Here is a 25,589-nt window from a genome sequence, read left to right on the forward strand (position 1 = left end):
GGTTTTTTTTTCGGGGTTATTTTTTCTGGGGATATTTTTTCCGTGGTTATTTATTAGGCAAATCAGATTTTTAGGACTTCGGCGCCCCTGACTAAAGTCTACAGTACAGTAGTGTACCTATTTATATAGAATAGGTATAGTTTAAAAGTACCTATTATGTATTAGTTATAAATTTATAATATAATATAATATATATATATATATATATATATATGTATAATGTATTTTTATTAGGTATTAGGCTTAAAGAGTACAATGGGCATGTACCAGTTGCCCCCAAAATTACCTTTTTTTTATACCAATTCCCCTCAAACTACCTAGAGCAAAATGTACCAGTTGCCCTCGCCCCTCATATGCTAATATATACACGATTACAATATGTAGCCTGTAAAATATGGGAGGTAAATATACAAATAATAAATAAAATTATTTATAAAAATAATGTAAAAATGTATAAAATGATAGAATCAAATTTTGATATTTGCAATTATATATGATATTGTATTTTGTAATAAATAATAAATATAATATTATATTATACAAATATAGTATGGATAAAATGAAAATTGTATTAATAATAATAGCCTACTACTAGGTGAAAAGCCAGGATTTTACAAAAACGCGTAAATTTAGACGCATCTAAGTGGGTAGTCGATTTACATAATTATTACATATAATTTTTTTTTTTTAACAATTTATGCCACATAATTATAATATTTAATATTTTATTGACTTTTTCATATTATTTTGTTGGTAATTAATATTAGCATATGAATATTTTCTATAATTGTATACAAATTATCACATTTAATATGCCACTTATCATTATAATTTATAAATTATAACTATATTATTTATTATAAATTTTTTATTTCTATCGTTTTATACTATTTTACATTATTTTTATAAATAATTATATTTATTATTTGCATATTTACCTTTCCTATTTTACAGGCAATATATTGTAATCGTGTATATATTAACATGTGAGGGCAACTGGTACATTTGGTCGAGGGCAACTGCAGGTATATTTTGAAAATCCCGATAACAGCCGTGGGGGGCAACTGGTCAACACACAATACAACAATATACTACCCATAGGTCCTAGGTATATGTTTTTCTAATGTATATAAGTATGTAACAAGTATGTATTAATCATCAGGTACCTAGGTGACTATATGTAGGTAACTCATTTGTTTAAAATATTTTAAAACTATAGTTTGCTATCGATATACTCGGAAATAATTCTAATATTATCTCAATCGTCTGCAAAAGTCTACAACCTACACATGACATTTTGGTTGAAGCTTTCTAAGTAAGCAGATGTAGTGAAAGTAAATGTTTCTTGGTTTGTATTGTATGATTTAGAGTATAATAAAAGATATGTGTGTGGCAAATACCTCCATAATTATATTAAGTAGGCGTAGGTACCTATATAAGTTATATAACATATTATATATGAGTATAGATTTGATAGTCAAGTAGGCCGCCAGGGACCCAATCTTTTTTTATATTTCATTGATATAATGTTACTGTACCTTAATACAGATCTACTGTGTCGAGTATTGGTCCCTACAACATAACATTAAACATTAAACAACAATAAATCATAATATTTTTATATTAGGTAGTATTAGGTAATAGGTATATTATATAATAATAAGTACAATTAAAACATTATTTTGGAACATTTATAATATATATGTATAATAATATATTCATACATCATATATGTTTATATTTATAGAAAACGTTGCAATAATGACTATATTTTTGTATATATTTATTAGGTAATTCTAAATTAAAAATTAAGTAACATTGACAATTGAATATAAGATATCAGAAAATAAAATATATGAGATAGAATGAGGACATAAATTACTTTTAAGATTAATTTTCTAACAACAACGTGTTCAAATATAATTTATAAATGGTTATGAATTATAATAATACATTGTTAATTTATAAATATAAATAATATACAATATATATATATATATATATATATATATATATGTTAATATACAATTATTGTAAGTGTTTGCAATACACATTGAATATTTCAATTTGGAGGACATAAGTAAAGTAGGTACATAATGTCATAACTAATGGACTTTTTTAATTTATCGAATTACAAAAATCCATTGTTTAAAACGTATAGGAACTATTATCTTACAACTCACAAGTTACAAGTATGCAAACAGTTATATTTGTAAATAAGCTAATAAAACTATAAGGATGATTGTATAAAATTCAATAGTTTAATCAATATTCTTATTTATTTAAGATACACAACGCGTGCAGTACATACATGAAAATAATATAGAGTATTTTTAAACAGATAAGTACATATTGCATATCAAATATCAAGGTAATAACTATAGGTATAAAATAAATAATAATGATAATAAATACAATGTAATATAAACGATTTGGTAACAAAATAAATCATGACTAGAGAAGTTCTCGCGGCTATTATTGACTATATTATATAAATATTAAATGTAAGGTAAACCTACACATATTATTTCTTAACTTTTAGCTGATTTCAATAAAATAAAAAAGTTAAACATAACATAAATACTTATATTTAAAACTCGGATGACGAGTTGTGTTGTAGACAAATACTGGAATATTGAGAATAATCAGGAATAGATAATTACACCCAATTCTCTATTCTTGAAATTTTTAAATTACTTGATGTTGGCATGATGAAACTAAATAAAAACTACGAAAAATGTACTCCCATAGTCCTATTTGTGTGTAACAGTGAAGGAAGTTCTTGAAAATTCGAATTTAAATATTATAAATAATATGCAAACTACAAATATGATACCTATCTATATTAACACTTAAAAACATGTTTCAATTAATTGGTTAGTTTCATCAATAAATTGAAAGATTTCAGAATTCCGGAGAAATAAAATTCGAAATTATTCATAACAACACAATTTGAGAGCTTATAGGCAGGCAATAGGCATATCCTTTTATATTCCTACTCAGTGCACTAAAGTGTAATTATATGTTATATTCCCAATACATTTAAAGGTGTAAGTATAAAATTAGTACAAATGCACAAAGTACGCCTATACCTATAGTTATAATACATTTATATAGGTACAGATCTTGTATATAAACTTGTAGAACAATAGTATTAATAACACTATAAATTCTACTGCTTCTATATATTATGGCATATTTATTTAGACTTAGACTAGTACAACGCAATATATGTATAGTAGTGTAATACATCGAAACTTCCATACTAAGAAGTCTCATCGGCAAAAGAAATTTTTTTTATGAACAGAGAATTTTGGTAAATAGAAGTAAATAAACTTGGTTCCGTTCTCAAAAGTATTTCGTTAAACAGAAGATTTTGTTAAATGGAAGTTTCACTATATATATATATGTACCTATATTATAATATATTAAACACTTAACTACGCGTATGACTTCTCCATATGATACATGTCGCCGAGCAGTCTCTGTATAGGTATGTCACCGATGGTTTCCTTGAAGAATAGTCTCTCGATGGTCGCCTGCCGGACTGCCCGAAGATTGGGCAACATTAGCAACAGTCGTCCAAACCTTGTAGGTTGTCTCGAGTACCTACCGCGCACATAATCACCCAATATGCACTGCGCCTGGTCTTGGAGCATTTCCACCGGTTGCGCGTCGATCAAGCCCGGTGTTTCTACACAAAAACGCATTTTTTAAATATATAATAATATTTTGGACGAAAAACTTAAAAAAGGCATCACACTTGAGCTTTTGAAATAATTAGTATAGTTAGTGAATTTTATTAGCAGTAAAACAAAAACATAGGTAGTTAGGTATACCTTTTTATATTTTCTTATAGATATATAATATTATTATACTTTAAGTTTATGAGATGCATGTTATAATACATTATGCTTTTTATCAAAATAATGAATGTGTTAATAATTAATAATTATTAATTAATATAGTAATATTAAAGTAGATAGGTATATTACTAATATTATTTATTATAGTTTATGTATACTATACCTATATATTTATTTTTTTAGAAAAAATTATATGGGAAATTGCAGTATACATATAAATATTTTTTACTGCAATGAACAAAATGTAATAACAACATAGTTTATTGTTTTTACTTGTGTGTAAATATTGTATACATTTGTAAATGTATCGAGTATAAAGTAAATAACATTTTCTAAAAATATTTTTGGAATAATAAACGTTTTAACGTCAAATGTGGGTCAGAATTCAATATAATAATTTACCACTCACCTGGGGTGAATAAAATAACTGCTTTCATGCAACCGCACTCGCTGCCATCGGGCGATAGTTGCCGAAAACGAGCCAATATCTCTTGTATGATTTTCATTTCGTTGTTGACTTTTGTGTCGTCCGCTGGTAGCCTTTCGCGAGCTTTCTCTGAATTTAGTAGTGGTGATAAATCCCAAGGAATTGACCACTGGGCCAAGTGTAACAGGAACAGTTCTTTCCATGACTCTTGTAGCAGTAGCAACTGTATTTCAGATAAAACGAAATCAGATTTGACGTCCTCAAAAAATTTGTTTTAAAAATGTGAGCGTCTACGATCAATTATTTTAATACTTTTCGAAATATACATAGGTGCCTAATGAGTGTTCACTGCAGCAGTTAAAAAAATCACCATAATGTGTAATCTGTATATAATATATATATATACATAGGTACGTATATGAATGTATAAGCATCACATAGTTTTAAACTATAGCTTATAATTTCTAAGAAATTAATTAATTAAAGTGAGTAGGTATCTTAAGCTATATCAGTGCGACGTATGCATAATTATATTATATTTGGTTGGTAGGGTAGATGAGATGTGTGAAAAAAAAAACTATCCCTGCTAAATATTACCTGCTCATTATATTATATGTACGAAAAAGGTGTTTTAAGTTATTTATAATTTGCCAAAACAAAAAAAAAAAAAAATGTATGAAAAAATAATTGTAAGTGAGGCTTTGGCCCCTAAAATATTTAGTGCACTATAAATATATGAAGGTACAGTACCTAGTGCACATGAATACAGAATAGGTACACTTTATGTGTATATTACCACTGGAATATAATATATATATTATATAAGTATTACCTATATACCTATGGCTATAGCCTTTATAACCCGTAAAGACAATTGATTATAATTACCAATTTTGAAAATAATATTATTACCTGGTCGTGTTTGGAAAGGGTCTGAAACGGAGCCAAGCATCGGACCCATCTAACAGCCATAAAGAGTAATCGAGCTGTTGTCTCCTGTAACAAAAAAACCATCTATTGTTAAACATTGAATTGTTCCGAAAATTATACTATTTGGTGTTTATCTAATACATTTTGTTAAACAATGTGTGGTGATTGATCATAGGGTCAATTTCGTTAAATTCATAATAATAGTAATAAATGTCTAAATTTCAAATGGAAACATTAGACATAATATAAGTGCATATATATAGGCCTGTTCGAGGTCTCTGAAATTATAAGTATTTATAAACAGATTTATACTCATAGGTAAAACTATAAGTATTAAGTACCCCATGAACTATTACAGATTTTGGTAACTATTAGTACCTATACCTATTCACTTTTATAACTTGAAACTATAAACTATTAGTATACCTACTATTATAGCTATATATTTCAAGATTTCATATAAATTTAATATTAAAAAAAAATGTTTATGCCACACAACGAAAGGCATGGTTTTCAAAATAATTTGTTAGGTATGCAGAAAATGTAGTTAAATAGATGTTCGTTATTAGGAAGTTTCACTTTATTTTTACAGAATAAAAATTAAATTTGAATTAAAAAAAACTTTTTATTACGTAGGTAATTGCTTTCCTATTTTCGTTAGATAATCGTTTTTATTATGTTTGTCAATTAAATTGTATAATAGAAAACTTAAAAATAAGGATTATCAGTAAAATAAAATCCTTTTAAGTTTTAACATTACTGAAAACACAAACATGCATTGTATAAATATATGTATTTGTAAAGTGTATTCGTACAAGGTCGCCATTTTTAATCTTCAATAACAAGCGATTGGATAAAGGGGCACACCTTTTGCCACCCGCAGGAAAGTAGGCGGGCAGTCAAAAAGTCAACCCTCGCCTATAAAATATAATCCCTTACCCCAGTCCGTATACAATCGACCCGATGTGTTGAAACGTCAGTTATCTACAGACTTATACAGTATATAACCAATGTCAATATTAGGTACATCTATTATTGAAAGTGCGATATAATTATGTCAAATGTCAATATTGACTGATTTGTCAGAATTTTTAAATCCCAAATTGTATATAACGGTGTATTATACTTAAAATGTATAGGTCAATATGTTAACAAGTAACTATCGACTAATTTAACATTACTTATAGGTATATGGCGTAATTTATTATAACATTTTAGATATTGATGAATGACAAGTAATGACTAATTTAATAGGTGTCTATGATAACATGAGTAATAATATATATATGAATTATAATATTATAACTTATAACTTCTAACATTTAAAAAACAAAACATTTATATTTCATTGTAGTGACGTAGATAATTATAACATAATGATTGAATATTTGAATATATTACGTTTAAAATGGTATAAATACATATTAAATACAGTATTTCAAATAGAAGTCTGAAAAGTTAATACCACTTGAATAATTACTTAAAGAAAAATACAGGTAGGCAAGAATGCAGAATTACACGTCGAGTACGTCGACATCGTGTTAGTCATTGGCCACTAAGGATTAAGTGTATTAACGAAAATGATTAGAACATTTTGTACATACCTACATTTAAATCTATAGCGATTGGTTGTATATAAAAAAAATAATAGGTTTTATATTAATTTTATACACTACCTAGCTGTTTATTATACAACTACATGAATCAACATATTTTATTATAGAATAATAAAATATAAAGGTATCTATACTAATAATCAGTGGCATACACACAATGGTGGAGGAGATGTTAAGGGTGTATAGTATACCCTCTTGGTATATTTGTTACCATATGTATGTATGTATGTATGTATAAATATTAGTGAAATTAAAAAACATAACATTTAATTTTTTTATATAACTCCTCCCATTGAAAATCCCATTGAAAATATCTGTGTGTCACTTTTATAACTGCAACTAAGTTTCATAAATTGCGATGGTTAGATTATAAGTACATAAAAATAATTTTTATCATAACACATTCAGAAGAAATTAGGTTCATCTGTACATTTATAAGTTATTCACCTATACAGTAAAGATTTAATATTTTTTAATGGTGATTTACCAATTATTATCTTGGTTCTTTATTTATGCCAAACAATCAATTTTTACATACCTATTAGTTTTTTCCTTTAATAATGAATTAATTCAAATTTAAAGTTTCGTAATTTTTAAAATAACATGTTGTTAGAATACCTAAAATTTTCAAATCTTCATATAGTCCTATATGTCTTATAAACCAATAACCATTAACCTTTTACCATTAGAACACAAAGTTAAATAAAACTACTGCTACGAATTTTGATTCTGATTCGTCATTTTTCAGAAAAAATACCCATCACTGAATAATGTAAAATTGATAAGGGTTGTCTCATTTGGAAAACAGCGAAGTTTGTATCTTTATAGGAGTCCTGCATGTACTCTCGTTAAGAAGTACAAAAAATCTCAAGAATTTGGAAATATGGTCTTATTTATAATAATTTATCGCAAACCACTTATATAATTATTTCTTATATCTATTTTATAATATAATATTATTATTGTATCCAATCTAGAACTTTCATTCTATTAGAAATTTTTTTATAAAAGCAATGAATATTTCTTTTTCTGCTATAAAATCAATAAAAAAAAAAAAATACGGCCATTGGGATGGGGGAATATCTCTCTGATCTTCTGGCTGCGCCACTGACAAACAATATAATTATATAAGTATATTATAATACGATTAAACGATCAAGTTGTGTCAATTACCTGTAAGACTTCCCAAGTTGGCGACAACGACAACGACATTGAACTCTGAGGACTAGTTGGTTGTGGTATGCCAATAGGTGACGAAGCTTCTGACATCTTTGCGCTCCATATCAATTCCTATGAGCGGGAAAAAGATAAAAAAAATACCACATTAAAGTAATTATGCAATACATAGCTCATCATTTATGTCATAATTATATATTTATATCCCAATACAATTTTGTAGAAAAAAAAATTTCCAATAACTATGATTAAAGGTATTTTCATAACTTAATGACTTGGAAAAATATAATAAAATTTTCAATATTGTGGACTTAAATAACAGATATTTTTATTTCCTATTATGGAGCCTATTACATTGACTAATATAAGTAAGTATCTACTAGCCAATAATTTTATTTATAATAGGTTTATATTATTAAAAAAAAAGGCGATTATATAGTTACATATATATACCTACGACGGAATACTGGCTTTAAACACGATCGGGGATTGGAAAGCCATATAATATAATACATTAATACGCATATTATGTTTGTGTATTATATACATATAAGTGGGTATGAAAACAAATTTTCCGAGTCACAGCGTGTAAATTAAAAAAAAAAAAAACCGAATATAAAATATAAAATAACTTGTACCTATATAATATTACAATATATTATAATAGCAGTCGTCTGCAGCAGCTCGTCATCGCCATCGCATCACACGTCGCCGCCGCACACCGATGCTAATAGCGATAAAAGTCGAGCTTAAGCCCGAGGGTCGACACAATGTGATGTGTAAAATACTCGACACACATTCAACGTTGTACATTATATATATATATATATATATATATATGTGTATATATGTATTTATACATATATATTTACACGATCGTACGCGTTCGTGTGTGCAGTAAACGTATAATACGGTAAAGCCAGAGGGCGTCTTTGACGTCCGCGAACAAAGGGTTCGATTGCTGCTAAAACCCGCGAGGACCATGTGGTCCGGTTCTCACATCAAAACGTCCACGCGCGTTTTTTTTTTGTTAGGGAGGGGACTGACTCATCGCGCGAGAGCGCACTCTTCCCCCGCTTCAGCATCGTCCTCGTCCGCGCACTGTCGGTCCGCTCGCCATCCTCTCTCCGTCGCGCTGCTGCACTGCAGCAGTGTATTACATATTATAGGACGACACACACCCCTCCAGAAGTAGTGTATTACACATGTCCTTATTATTTGTTGCAATGTGCACCACGTACCACGTACGTAGGTGTATGAACCTATCTGGTTAAATATTTCTATTAGCGCGACCGAAATTCAACAATCGAAATGCAAATGTCACACGCCTCCTCCCCGGCTTTTAAGTATATAGACATCTACATCGTATATGTTATAATATATTATAATATTGCAGGTACACCGTCTAAGTAGTTTGAGCGATTGCGGTCGATATCACAGAAGAGAAAACGCTACAGCGTCAAATATGAACATTGGTGCAACTAGGTCTAAAATATTGGGGAGGGGGGGGGCTGAAGCCCTACAAATAAATTTAGTCAATGTGAGCCATGGGGGGCTTCGCAAAATTCCACCATCACATTTATTAGATAAGAATATTATTATTAATTACGTATATGTAGGATTGTATCATTAAATTTTAAATAATCAAAAAAATTGGGGGGGGGCTATAATACATTTTGGGGGCTAAGCCCTCTAAGTCCCCCCCTAGTTGCGCCAATACATATGAAATATGCAATTTCGATATAGGTAACCAAATATACATATATAATGTTAAATTATTATGTGGGCATATATGGACTTCAACATAACAGCCGTTAATTCAATAACAATAGGTAAAATAAATTAATGCCATCAAATGGTATTGTTTTCGTATTGTATAATAATATCATATAGATCAGTGCCGTTTTTTGGTATATACTACATAAAATGATGAAGACCATATAAGATCGTATATAATTCGAAAACAACTTAAGATTGACCTGTTTATTTATTGAAAGCATAAGACTTTGTATTAATTTCCAAAAACATTATATACACAGTATTAAAACCTAAGACTTGAGCTTTTAAATCGTATAAGTGTGCGTTATTGTCTATGTAAAACAATGCGACAGTGACAGCGGGATATTTTGTCGCTCCTAAATCTTGTATGGGTGTGTAATACGTATAATAAATATTAATTGCTCATATTATAATTATTATACTATTTATCAAAATGGAAAATATATTTAAAAATATCGCATAACGATTTCGTTTACCTGACATTTTTCGGCCGACATGAGTATCTGCAAGAGCCCGGGCGGTGGCGGTGGCTGTTGTTGCCCCAAGAAAACGTGTCCTTGTGGGGGCGTGGGTGGCAAAAGCGTTGGCGGTGGTGGTGGCTGTTGCTGCTGCTGCGGGAGTGGTGGTGGCTGTTGTTGAAGATGGTGGTGATGTTGCTGCGACGGAGGCGCAGTTGGCATGGGTGGTAACGTCGTGTCCATCGGCGTTTTCGGGTAAGCCGAAGACGTCTTTTGGATCATATTGTTGTGGTCGGCGCTCATCGGGATTTGACCAGGTGGTCGTTGGTGATTGACGGTGGACTGCGGTGAATCCTTCATTGGGTGGTGATGATGATGGTGGTGGTGATGGTGCAACTTTGGTTTGCGTGGTCCTCGCTCGTGTTGCACCGCTATATGTATAATATTATAAAGTTAAAATATTATTATAATATATATCATAACAATGAAACCGCACGTCATTATGCGCACCTTGCATATCACTCATTCATCCCGCGTATAATAACAATAATAATACTATTTTTTACGGGGGTAGTATATTGGTTTGGAAATAATGGAGGATTGAGTAGAGGTTATAGACAAAAGAAAAACAATTTTTACTCGTATCTATATTCATTATTAACACGTGAATAATAGTCATAACCAAAAGTTTGAATTTATACTAGCGGTGGATATACAATTTGAAGTTATAAGTATTCATGATTATAACTATAGATTACGGATAGGTCACATACGGGTGACCCATAAACACCTTATGAACAGATCAGATCCTGACCAATGTCAAACTTGCGGTGAAACTTCCACGGTTGAACATCTAATATGCCACTGCCGTAAATTCACCGACATCAGAACCAAGCTCAACATAGAAGACAATCTGGAAGAAGTTCTAAGTCCCCAGCCAAGCAACATTGAAAAATTAATCAGTTATTTAAAACAAACTAAACTACATCAAATTATTTAACCTAGATATATCTCAATCCTTTTTTGTTCATACTATTACCTTTGTTTTGTATATATTATTGTTAATGACTCATTCTTGTGAACAAAAATATTAATGTCGAAGGCCAATAACCTTTGTTGTTGAGGCTCATTTAAAATAAAAAATAAAATAAATAACTACGTCATTTTAACTAAACATACCAATCTTCTAAAACTATAATATTCATATTTCATACATATTCGATCATCTTGGTTACGAATGTTTAGAAATAGTATAATGGTTCTAAGAAAATGAAATAACTATAAAGTATAGGTACTAAAAAGGACGGCTCGTGAATCCTGATGCTGCTTTAATTATTATACATCAATACTTAATCATTGAATCAAATTTAATTTAGAACCTTTTTCTTTTCAAAGTAATTTCAATCTATACTCATAATAATTGGGTATATATACCTAATTTTCAAACTCCATTTTTAGAATTCAAATTACATTATGCATATATCATACCATATGTCTTAATATAACATTTTGATTTCACGGATTTTGTTGAAGAAACCTACAGGTTTTACCTTAATTTCTCACTTACGTAATTTTTTTATTTCTATCAATAATATACATATACCTTATGTTCACCAATTTAAGGAACACTGAATTTCTCGGCCAGATTATGTTGGAACAAATCGAATTCTTATCAAATTTTAATAAATTATACATTTTTACAATTCATTATAAAATGCATAAAATCATTTATAATTATTTATTATTGTTTACTTTTTGAATGCGACATTTTTCTCCGAGCAAGTCTGCACGCGGTGTCCGGAGAACAAGTGCCGCTATCCTCCACTCCGGGGCATGACAGAAACCTATGGGTGTCCCAATAGAAATTCTGCCAAAACTCTCACCCACGTGTAACCAACCTACCGTTCCATAAAACCAACAGTACAACCCCCTTCCCAATGGCCTTGGTTGCCGCGGGATAATTAAAAAAAAAAAAATATGGATATAAAATTATTTGATTAAAATTGATTACAACTGTATACGTAAAAATATTCAAAAAGTAACCAATAATAAATAATTATAAATGGTTTTATGCATTTTGTAATGAATTGTAAAAATGTATTATTTATTAAAATTTGAATGGCTATCATTCAGTCAATTTTGATTTTAGAGCCATGGTTAATTGGTCAAAATGACTTAAAAAAATTCAGTATATCCGAATTTGGTATCAAAAATACCGGTTGCTATACATATAAAAAAAAATATAAGTTGCGTTGCGCATGCGCGTACCCAGAGGGTTAAGAATTCGAAATTTATCCGAAAATGTGTATTTATGTACCACTAGCTTGTAAAAAAAAATTCGATTTTTTCCGATATTATCTGGCCGAGAAATTATTCAGTGTTCTCTAAATTGGTGAACAGACTGTATACATATATACGAAAATCACTGTAAACTGTACGTGTCATAGCTTTTGTTCTGGTTTTAATATGTATTTTTTTAATTTGAGCTTTTCAAATAAATTGTTTCATGAATTTGCCATTATTATTATTTTTTTTTTTTTATGAAATCGGATTCGACTGAAAAAACATTCTGTAAAAATATTCATTTAAACTCAATTTATGATACTCAAATACCTGGAAGCAATAATAATAATTCATCATCGGATTACACATTTACATTGATAACTATACACGTTGATATATGTTCGAGGGTTGTTCAATTGTTCACGGATATTTACTGCTGATTGAAAACTGTCTCCCCGTTTATAGTTCCCATTGTCACTCCAGTTCTTTTGTTATAATACATAACTATAATACATTGAGCGCACCGATATCAATATAATATCAATATATCATCTAAATAACCTGCAATTTACAGGGAGGCCCTGGAGGCGCTCTGTACATCGATCTTTTTGCTATTTGTATATTCAAACACTTTTTTTTATTATTATTTTCTCGTTTATTATTATTTATTTTTGTTATTATTATTATACATTTTTTTTGTAATCTTAATTTTAAATAACCTACATTTCATCATCCGGTTTACGAAAACTTGCAAGTTGTAACATAAGAAACTTTGTGATTTTACAAATTTGTTACGCTAAACAAAATCCAAGAGTATGACGTGGCCCAGATGATTTATTTTTATGTTTAACTCAAGAAAACAACCCGTATGAAATAAACCCTTCTTTTTATGTATTTTTCTTTTTTATCAAATAATCCCGGGTACGCTGTACCTTTTTGATCCACGAATATTCAAAACGAACATTTTTGTTGTTTTAGTTAACGATCACCAGACATACGGGCATTCTATTCAATTTGTTTTTAGTCGAAACAACTTATTTCTCATACCTGCGGTATAAAAAATATTTTAGACCATACCCGTCGGATGTCGATTGTACATAGGTTGTATAAACATAATTGTATTATACATGTGTAGAATCTAAATGAATAAAATATATATCTAAAAAATAACAATATAATAAATGCTTATCAATAATTGAAATATATAATTCTAAATAATTACTAAATTATCAAAATTTCTTATAGTTATTGAATTAATAATATTCTCCTATGTTTTTAAATTCTTATAAACAATATACATACTATTATTTTTTCGATCATTTACGTTTGCAATAATTTTTTTGTATACAATATAATATGTACCTGTTCGACTAAACTTGTCTTTTTAATAGTGAAACTATTTATCAATTAAAAAAAGATTAACGTATATATTATTGAATATTGACATTTGATATTATCAAAAACAGTTGTTTGTACTTGTATTATATTATATACGAATTATTCAAATTGTTCTAATGTCTTGTATGTAGGTTGATATAATGTAAACTTAATATCATAACTACTTGCAGTGATTTGCATAATAGTGAAATATATATTATTTTTTATTTATGCTTTGAACAAACTTATACGTATATTTTTTAATATTTTTGTAATAAATGATAAAGATTGTATTTATAATACGTACATACGTACATAATAAGTTATAACGATCGCGCAAACATGTACATACACTCATTTTTGTTGTACATAAATGTCTTGTTTTACCTTATTACTTCAATTGAGTTCGGGAATGAAACCACTCCTTATACCTATATTTATTTAAATGACTATCGTTTTCCGAATTGCACATTTGAATTGTATCAAGTCATCGACCCCCTTCTGTCTATATTACACTTGTTTTTCCGTTGGTAAGTCAGTTAATCCAGCTATCAGCTGTCAAAAACTCACACGTATATATCCCAGCCAAATACAACACACACACACACACACACATGATTTGAGAGGCGTGAAAGGGATATATTATTTACGGAGGGGTGCGCGAATAGCTGTAGAATTTTCAATGAAGGCTGAAAATTGGCTACGGTGCAGTGGTGGAGCTATAGCTTTTTGCACAAAATGCGGTTCATTTATCAAAGGCTGAGAAAGGGTAAGGAGAAAAAGAATTAAAGAGCGAGGAGATAGAGTTAAGAGAGAGGTTTTGCTTGGCGTGATTGAAGACTTCGCGTTAACGACATTATAAACTAGGCATTTTGTTTGGGGGTGGGTCATTATTCAATACCAGAGAAATTAGACGAATGATGAAAAAAAAGATGCAAGAAAATCTTTAGTCAACCCCTAACGACCGGTGGATGGCGGAGAAAAAGCGAGGAATACAAACGGTTAAAGCCGTCGGTTTACACGTTGAAATCCGACGTTAAATTATTATAGTATCGTTAACACCTTCTTATTTTGTGTGGCTCGATAATTTTCTACAGTGCATTGTTAATTTTTTTGTCGATATTAATTAATTTAATATGTATAATGTTATAAAATATATTACCTATAATTTATTAAAACAATTAATTTAAATTAAAACCATATTTTTCGTCAACATTTTATGATATTGTAATATTTTTATAACGTTGCACTACCGTTTAATTTTTTATATACTCTATAATAAATTAGCAATATCCCGGCAGATAGTGAAATGGTATAAGAAATCGAGATATAATGCATTATGCATACTTAATATTTATCATATTATTTTATTTTTTATCATATCTAAAAGTTAACATTATAAGCAACATATACATAATTTATGATTATACATTTATGCTTACACAATTTTCTTTTGTCATTTTATTATTGTATTACATAACATACATACAGTGCAATTTCTGTACTACGTAATCTCATGGGCAAAAAAAAAAAAGTCGTATAAGATAAGTATAGAAATAAAAGAATTCGTTAAATAGAATTTAGTTCTTGGAAATATTTCGATTAAGCGAACATTTCATCAAAAGGAAGTATTTTTAAAATTCACTATGTTAAAAAACTTAATTAAAAATATCTATCAAAATTATTTGTCATCCATGGGCCTATAATATATGCATATATGCCTATTGTTTATTTTATTATATATAATGTATAAAAGGCATTAATTTCATAAATTTAATAATATATTTTGTCTAATATGTTATGTGAAATTAATTCAAAACCAAAATGTGTTTCCCGAACATTAAATACAATGTAAACACGACGCGGTGCCTCTGATTTTATGATCTGTCACGATATGGCACCGCAAAATCGTGAGTACGCATAATATTAACAGTTTTGTTGGGACACCGTTGAAGTAGCTTCTGCGGTGTTTCAATTGGTTGTTTATAAACGCACATATATAATATATATTTGTATACTCAGGAAAGGAAACCTACAAAATAACTATTTCATAACAATTACTTTGACTGAATATACACTTTGTTTTTGGAATAAAACAAAAATGGTCTAAAATGTGCAAGTTGGTTTGATAATGTGTGTACAAACATAATAGTATATATGATATATTGATATACTATAATACATTATACATTATCTATCATTATAAAATTATACAAAAGTGTACACAAACCTCAGAATCGCGTGGTGAGTGTATGTATATATACATATTATTTAAAAAGGGTGGAATCGAGTATAATATAATATAAATTTTGACACGAACTCACCGTCCTTGTTCATCGCCGACTGAAAACACTTGTTGAGCCTGCAAGCCCTACACTGGTTTCTGTGGGTCTTGTCAATGGGGCACCTGCCTTTGAGTTCGCCTTGTGCCTTGCACGTGTACACCCGGTTCCGGTGGATGCTCCTTTTGAAAAACCCTGAACAACCTGCAGCAGCACAATACACGCAATGATGGCATTTGTTAGTCTCAAACTGTTAGTTTATAAATACCAAAGGAAAATTAACTATACGGCGCTTACCGTCACAACTGTAAATGCCGTAATGTTTGCCAGAACTTCTATCCCCACAAACTTTGCACGGGATATCCAATAAACGATCTCCTATTAATAAAATAAACATTTTTTTTTTTATTTACAAAAATATGTACGAAAATTGTTGATGCAGATATAGTATAAACACATATTAATAAATTATATAACTTAATATGTTCTTTTTTTCATAATATATTGTTTACGAGTTATGTAATTGAGTACTCTTTAAATAAGAGTTTCCCAACTTTTTTTATATCATGCCATGTAGATTTTAAAAAATCTAACTTCCCCTCTCCAATCAATTTAAACTTAAAAAAAATAATATTTTTTACAAATAATTGAATTTTGTATTGACTATAATATAATATTAATAGTATAACTATTATTAACCTGTATATGAATATATAAGTCTACCTGTATACAATATAATATAGCATGTACACAATTGTAAACAAATTGTATTACCAAAATGTAATATATATATACATATATATATATATATATAATTATTATATATATATATATATATATAGATGGAAAATATCGTAATTAAAGTAATATAGGTACTTATAGCAATAACGTTTATATTATCTATACAAAATAATATGTCCGTGAAATATTAAAATGTAGAAAATCAAATAAGCAATTGAATAATCGAGTAGGTATGGGGCTGAAAGGTGTCCATATAATATAATACCGATATCGATTAATAAGTCAATATACAATATATTATATTGATATCTACGCCGTTAAAAAACATAGGAATTAATAGAGTTCATATTTTCTGTTTATTTATATAGTTCTATTTTTACAGAAAATACCTACATTTAATTATTTAAATCAAATATTATCTTTATTATTTCATTTTACTACCTATGTGTTTTATTTACTATTATTATTATTTTTTTTGTATTGCTCAAGTATAAATGTATTATATTATAAAATAATTTATGAATAAAATTAGTAAAAAAAAAAATAAGCCTACGACCTGTCATACAGTTGGCAAATGAACAATTATAATACTATGATGTGTAGATTGTAGGCAGGGTATATTATAATACCTACGTCGTAACTCGAAATAATACGTATATTATACCACGCATATAGCCTGTGGAAGGGGTGATGGCGCGGCAACCAGCTGATTAGTCGCGGTTAGTCGCTCGCGAACTTTGCGCGAGACGTCTGCGTTCACGTCGGCTCCCTTCGTCGACCGACGGTTGAAAAGTTGTGGGCGCGGACACCTTTATTATGCTTTATTATAATATACGTGTTGCAGTGTATAGGTAGGTAACGTTGAAAAGTGACGCGTTGGAGCTTTCGCGGCCTAATGTGTGTGTATATATATATATACAACATTATATATAAGGCGATATATGCCGTACTCGACCGTAAACGACGCGATCGCTGACGTTTGTATATATATATATAATATAATGTATATCTATACGCCACGAAGGCGGCAGCGGCGCGGAAGGATCTAAAAGTTGGCGTGACGGGCTTAAATATAATGACGCACGCATAAGTGCGGCGATAGTTTGTATATCGCCCGAGAGACGACGACGACGACTATACGATGTATGATGGGCTCGGCGTGTGGTTTATTAATGAGCTTGTTTCGGAATCCGCTTATAAATACCACTCGCGCGCGTCAAGTGTCTTATACAAAACTATATACCTAAATATTTATTTAAAAAATGTTATCTTTTGTGTATATTTTTATTAATTCTCATTATTTTTAACTTTTAATACAGCTTATAAATAATTAAATTAAATCTAATATATATAATATATATATATATATTTTTGGTGCACCAATAGGTGTAATAATAATAACACCTAACCCAAAAATAACTTATTTTATCTATGACGTTCTACACTGAACAGATTTTGATGAAATTTGGAAATTTGGTTTGGAAACAGCTTATAGACACTAAGAAAAAATATGAACTAATTTATTTTTTAAATCAATCCCTACCCTAGCTATAGAGGGTGAAACGAAATAACCATTCTAATATGATATAAAGTCAACAAGATCGTTGAAGAAGGATTAGTTAGAAATTCAACCCTTAAGTCTTTAAGGGGATGGAAATGTGCAGAAGCAAAGTTTTAATTTTTAATTTTGGCTATGAATATATATTTTACTGTTTTTATAAGTAGGTAATCATTAACAAGTTAAGTTAACAGGGTAATTTTTTTTATTTCACAAAAGTCCTGTAAGGGTATTGAGCATAGTTGTTTGGCATATATATTTATTTTTCGTTTATATAACAACATTTTCACCATTTTTTTGAAGTTAAATTAACAAAACTACTGATATGCGAGCAGCGAACGAAGCCGCAAAGAATAGCTATAATATATATAATATTATACATTAAGTTCTTCGATAAACATAAACTATTCTCATAGCTTTTGCTTGGATACATAAGGATATTGCTGCGCAATATTGACGAATATTCTAATTTTTAATTACTACGGATTATTATATTGTTGAAAAAAAGCTTTGTTGTTAATATTCTCATTACTATAATCACAGAATGTACTAGACGATAGTAACTATACCTATATGTTCGATAACATAATAATGATGTTTCACATCACGGATTATGAGGTGCGTTGCTGCGCTTAACTTTATAATGCCGCCGATGTCCCTGAAACGGCATATCTGCTGACGATTTTTTCGTCCGGAAGTATATATATACATATACATATAATTTTGCAATATATAATATATACGCGAGCCCCGCGGCCGGAAACTGTAGTGGCGACGACGGCGGCTAATGGATGTCGGAACGCGAGCAAAAGTATACGATGGGTGAAGGGTGCGGATGTAACGCAACCGCCGCCACTGCCATTGCGGGACCGTTGTTGTGAAAAAGCTATACGCGCCGAGTACATTACACGCAGCTGTGCCGCTGTGCCCGAGGCAGTTTGGCGGCAACTATATACGACCAACTTTTGTCGCGCGATCGGTCCACGGTCGAGCGTTTATACCATATTATATTTATCGCTGCTGCTACTGCAGTTATATACGCTGTGTATGTCAAAACTTATTCAAAAATAATAGTAATAGTAATAATAATAATAATAATAATAATATAATCGCAAATGTTACAAATAGGTACCTACTTATGTTATATAATGTTATAATATGTTGGGGGAAGAGACGTGAAGTAAGTAGTTTTAGAAATATCCAAGAAATGAAAGTTTGAAGCTTTTATTTAATAATCGCATGATTTTACGCTGTCAACGTTCTTAAAATACAATTTATGATCCCGTGACGCGGTAATAAGGTTATATAGTTAGTTAAAAATTTTTTTTTATAATATACTCAATATGGCTTCGTTGTCACTAGTATTTCTAATCAATATTCCCATAAAGACATAAAATACAATGATAAGTATATACACTATACATGTTATTGTGTCAAACGATATTAATATACAATACTTTTTTACAGTACAACTATTATTACTATAAATAAAAATATGATATAATGTGCTTAAACAAAATTTATTTCAGCGGTATCTAATTAAATAAAAATGTATTTAAAAATATTCAAAATACTTCTCTTTTTACTTATCATACTTATAATTTATAAGCTTATAAATATAACAAATAATAAATAAGATTTAAGATTTAAATGGATTATACCACTTATTCAATTTTCCTGAAAATTTCTTTAAAACTATTATACTTGGTAGAAAATTCTAATCATTTCTTCATATGTATAATTATAATAAGCTTAACCCTGGATGTACAATTTACTAAAAATATTTGTAAATAATCAAGAGTTTGTAATAAAACAGATGATAATTACGCTGAATTATATTTATATATAATTAAGTTTAATATATTTTTTGTTCAGTTATCTTTAATTAACTTTCACTATAATTGCAGTGAAGAGTGAAGGCATTTAATATTTATGGACTATATATAAGAGGTCATTGAAATTGGAAACATGGCGATTTCAGTGCTCTTATATAATGGTGCTAAATAGAATTGATTAAAGGTTTAACTTTTTTTCTTCTTGGTTTATTTATTATTTATCCTAAAAAAGACATTTTTTTTAAGGCTTTTCGAACTTTGCGCTCTCTGAACGAATATACCGTTTAAATTTTTTTTTGTATTCACCTTTTGAACGGGATGTCTAATCTTCTCCGGGCTTTTTGAGTTCAACCGAAAAAGAAAGGCTTACGATACAAAAAGGTCAACAAAACTTTTCAATAATAGAGATTATGATGTGCTTTCGATCCTTTTAAAAAGGGGTCGAATGGTTCTAAGGAGACCAAGTGTATTTGTCCACGGGATCAACTGATTATAAAAAAAATTGAACTGTCGAGTAACGGCTTCAAGAGAACTTATTTTCCGAATTATAAGGATTTATTATGAGAACTTTCAACATTGAAATATATATGATTATATTTTATATGAAAGTGCAATATAAGTAATCAAGTGCAAAATGTGCTATATGTGCAAAATATTACATTATTTTATTTAATCTGTGTATTAAGTAACACAAAGTTTAATATATTACTCAAGTACACAAAAATAAGTTCATGATGAAATATAGGCAATGCGCTTATAAATATTAAAATATATACTATATATATATATATATATATTATTAATTTTATGATTTATACATTTTGTATGGTTATCAATAAATATCTATACTAAACCATCAATATTGACCCAAGAGTATGATAGATTTCGTTTAAACAATTTTATTATTTTTATTTTTTGTAAATTGATTTTTATGTATAGACTTCATAATGCGATGTTTTGTATACCAGTTAATTATACTTATAATAACAACATAGAAAGACGTAAAATCAATTTCAGATGAGAGTTTTTCATACTGATAAAAGATACTAAAAGTTTAACTTTTTGATCATATTTTTTTAAAAATAACTATCTTTTGTTTATGATTTCAAAAGTATAATAATTATGATATACAAATAAGTATCAAATCGATGTTTTATTTAAAGATATTATTTTACGTTAAGGATTAAAATGTAATAAATATTTAGAGCATTATATAAAATTATTTATAGCTTTGTAGTGTCTATAGTATAAATAGCATTTAACTATATGTAATCGAGATCATGAAGTTGCTGCACATAGATTCTTTTTTATAATTTTTATAATGATGGTTCTGTCAATGACAAGTTCCGAAATCAAATTACACCAATTTACCAATACAGCTTTATAACGTAGGCAACTTTACAATTTTTTATATTTTTATGTTTAAATTAAATTTAAACGCAAATTTGTTTGCTTTATCTTTGTCATCTATTTTATTAATGATGTTATATACAGACATAAATTATAAATGTAATAAATAATAACCGAGTTAAAATAAAGTTATATAAAGTTAATATAGTTATAGTTAAATAGTATAATGGAAATATAATAAATTATTTTTGGAAAGATTACAATAAAAAATTATAACAATTAAGATTAATTTAGAATTAACAAATTAACAACTAAGAAATTCTGATTCCTTACATTTAAGTTTGTATATATATTATATATATAATATTTATGAATATACCGTAATAAATCTATTTAAGCACTGTATAATAATTTAATTTTATACTCTACTATATATAAATGTCAAACTACTCAAAATATAAAGAAGTATTTATTATTTGTAAATGATGTAATTAATCACTATCCTGTTATACGTTTTGTAGGCGTAATACGTCAAGTAAAAATTTATAAAATATGGATATATTTTTATGTACATGCACAGTGTAAAGTGTGTACACATCATAAACTTGATCAAGTTATAAACTTATAAAGTATTGTGCAATTCATATAGGTAGACAATTCCTATATATTCTCTATATTTTAATAAGAATAAAAATAATTCAATAAATATGGTAAATATTACTAAATTATTGTCATAGCAAGTTTACTAACCAAGTTGATAAATTATTTAACTTTGTATACTATTTAATAATATGTAACTACCTATTTTCCATTAATATTCGAGCTCAATATATAAGCCAGCTAGTATTATAAATATGGGCACAATTATTATGGACTGTGGCTGCAGATATATTTTTAGTTATACGCCAATCCATATATTGGTGTTGCATAATCAGTAAATATTCATAGAAAAAATTAATTGTTTAAAATATAAATATATATTAATTTAATTTTAAAACTTTAAATATTTTATTCATCGTATCTACTTAATATAGGTACCTACTTATATATAGTTTTTAGTGTATATATCGTTTGTATATATATATATGTATACAGTCGTAGATTGCGAGCTAAAACGTAACGGAAAAATGCAAAATTTCAATAAATAATTATGGAAACCACAACTTGTATACGTAGTATAGCTGATATAATTTTACACGATATGTATGGAATAATATAATGAATTAAGATTATATAATTTATAGGTATCTACTATCTAATGATTCTAATGTAATATAATATACTTAAACGTGATTTACCTGTTCCCATTATCTGAATACGTCAAATCATAATGCGACCGCACCAACTGCGGTATAGATTACAATATACTCGCCCAAAATGTGGCGGGATCTAAAAAAATTGTAACGAAAATCGTATTTAAAAAAATAAAAACATATAGGTAAGTATACTATTTAATATTATTAATCGAAGTTGAAAATTGATTAAAGGTTGTATGGCCAAAGTTTACTCAAAACTGTTTTATAAATTAATTGGGTATAACAGTTATTTAGGGTCTTTTCATTCGGCAAAATATCGAAAGCCAATATCATGATTAAAATATATTTGATGATGATTAATTTAAATTTTTAAATTATTTTTTTGTTTTTGCTCAAGATATAGGTTTTTCTAAGTCCTAAATTAATGAGATATACAATAAATGTTTTATCGTGATCTAAAACTTGTTACTATATAATGTTGCCTAAAAATAATTCAGTTCATTAATTCGAGTTTATATATTAAACTAATCATAACTTTTATCATATGACCATATCAAAACCTTGCATATAATGAATTTATGATGGCCATGGTAAAAATGTATTCTATCGGTATAAATGTCATCTATAACGAGTCTCATTTAAATTTAATAGACATTAAAATTACGTCTGAAAAATATTAAGACCTTATTAAAATTAGTAATTTATGAACTGATTTATTTTAGATATAAATCAGTTTTTTTTTTTTATTAAAGCCGCAACAACTAAGGTTATTGGCATATTGTACAATGTAAACATTAAATTAGGTGCTGGATAACATTATGAATAGTAAGTACAATGTAGATTATTTATAAAGGTATAGCGTTAAAATATAGAAGTACAGTATTGGAAGTGAGAGAAAGATGAAAAGAAAAAAAAATACAAGTACAAAATTAAATCAGTTTTATCTAATGCCGAAAAGCAAAAAATTATTTGATTTAAAATAATTGCAAATTTTAAAACTTGCTTCCTGTAATAGTTATGACGTCCAACTTTTGGACTTTTCTAGCCATCGCGATATGTACAAATAAATATCGATGATAATATAAATTATATTATGATTTGTTTGAATCACATGAGTAAAATATGTATAAATACGTACGTATATCGTGTACCGTTTACTTGTGGCGGCGTTGATGGCGCGCGGGTGTGCGTGTGTGCGGTACGTCGGTGGCGGTGGTGGCGCAATGGTAGTTTGACCGTGGCCAGGGCCAAGAAGCGAATAGAGCGGTGTGTGGCTGATGCTGGTATAGAATATCCGGTGCGGCCGCGTAAATATGACGGCGGCGGCGGTGCCGTTACTAAGTCGGCGGCACAGGGCGGCGCTCGGCTAGCGACAATCGCGCGTGTGTGTTGGTCCGTGGGCGTGTCCGGGCCCGGGCCGCCGCGGGACCGGCCACCCACACGACGCGAGCCGGACGGCGGGGGCCCGCGGTTACCGGCGTTGCCGCCGCGTAATATAACAACGTGTCAAACACGGCAAACCCTTGCGGCTCGTGACCGGTGGCCCTAAAGTTATTAATTTCGTCGTAAGCTCCCGTCCCTTTACACGCGCTATATACCTACCCCTACTCCCCGACACTGCGGCCCACACTCACATTATGTATATGTATACACAACCCTTCGCGCACCCGCCAACGTCGGCGTGCAAGGCTTTGCGCGCGGTCCCGGCAGATCTCTGACCCGTTGCAAACTCCACGTCGTATCGTCTCGCTCTGCTACTTATATAGTATATATATAGGTACACACACGCGTTTCACGAGCGGTGGCGATTTCGATTTACCGACGAACCACTATACGTATAACACCTTATCATTCCGCGATTTGCGCGTAAGCGTGTTATAGGCATACACGGTGTGTAATTTCCACTTTGTAACTTCATCGCGCGAAAAGTGCTGCGTGTATTGCTATTATAATAAACGCATTGTGTTTATTGTATATACATATATATATATATATATATATGCAATAAGGTATACTGTAGATACATGGCATAGCCATTGCTATATAAATATTATATATATAGCTATTATATATACGTAAGTATCGATATTAGGCAGTATATATATTGGTAACGGAATAATGTTTTAATGTAGATATACATATAAATACATTATATATATATGTATAATATACATATATATTGTTTTCAATAGTATATGCACCTCAAGACATACATATATGTATATTAAGTATTTCATATTTATATATTATATATTATATATAAAATACTTATACTTATATCTAATATATCAAGAATAACGATGATAAACTACCTTTAACTCTTATTTACCACCTCTTGCATTATATGTTTTATAGTTTCTCTACAATCAAAAATATTACTCAAGATTAATTTTGTAAGTCTTACATATTTGATATTTGTTTCTTATACAAAATACAATTAACGAAATCTTCAGTCCTGAACCAACCTCAATTCAAAAATTATTTATTTTTCTAAAAAAATCCACTTTATATAAAGAAATATAACTTGTATATATGTATAAATGTTATGTAAATAATATGTAATAACAATAATGTAATTTACTGTCAGACCAATGGCCAGAGCTGCCTCGGTCTTTTATGTCTAATAAAAAAAAAAATACAATGAACTTTTGCTGT

General features: G+C 29.2%; 1 protein-coding gene across 2 annotated transcripts; it reads right to left on the minus strand.

Moving 5' to 3' along the window:
• Positions 1–1,770: 1,770 nt before the first annotated feature.
• Positions 1,771–24,253, minus strand: dsf (nuclear receptor dissatisfaction). 2 transcript variants are annotated; one of them, XM_089229645.1, is made up of 9 exons: positions 24,086–24,253; positions 22,977–23,067; positions 16,492–16,572; positions 16,237–16,398; positions 10,271–10,683; positions 8,013–8,129; positions 5,206–5,289; positions 4,276–4,516; positions 1,771–3,694 (listed from the first exon to the last, which is right to left on the minus strand). In XM_089229645.1, the coding sequence occupies exons 2-9, from the start codon at positions 22,984–22,986 to the stop codon at positions 3,441–3,443; spliced, it is 1,362 nt and encodes a 453-aa protein (XP_089085771.1). In that variant the 5' UTR covers positions 22,987–23,067; positions 24,086–24,253; the 3' UTR covers positions 1,771–3,440. The 2 variants fall into 2 exon arrangements, with proteins under 2 accessions (XP_089085771.1, XP_015364327.1); XM_015508841.2 differs by having other exon boundaries at positions 24,073–24,253.
• Between the last annotated feature and the right edge of the window lie 1,336 nt (positions 24,254–25,589).

This window comes from Diuraphis noxia, unplaced genomic scaffold (genome assembly GCF_037042655.1).
Source record: "Diuraphis noxia isolate RWA-SAM2 unplaced genomic scaffold, SU_Dnox_SAM2 contig0005, whole genome shotgun sequence".
Taxonomy (NCBI): domain Eukaryota; kingdom Metazoa; phylum Arthropoda; class Insecta; order Hemiptera; family Aphididae; genus Diuraphis; species Diuraphis noxia.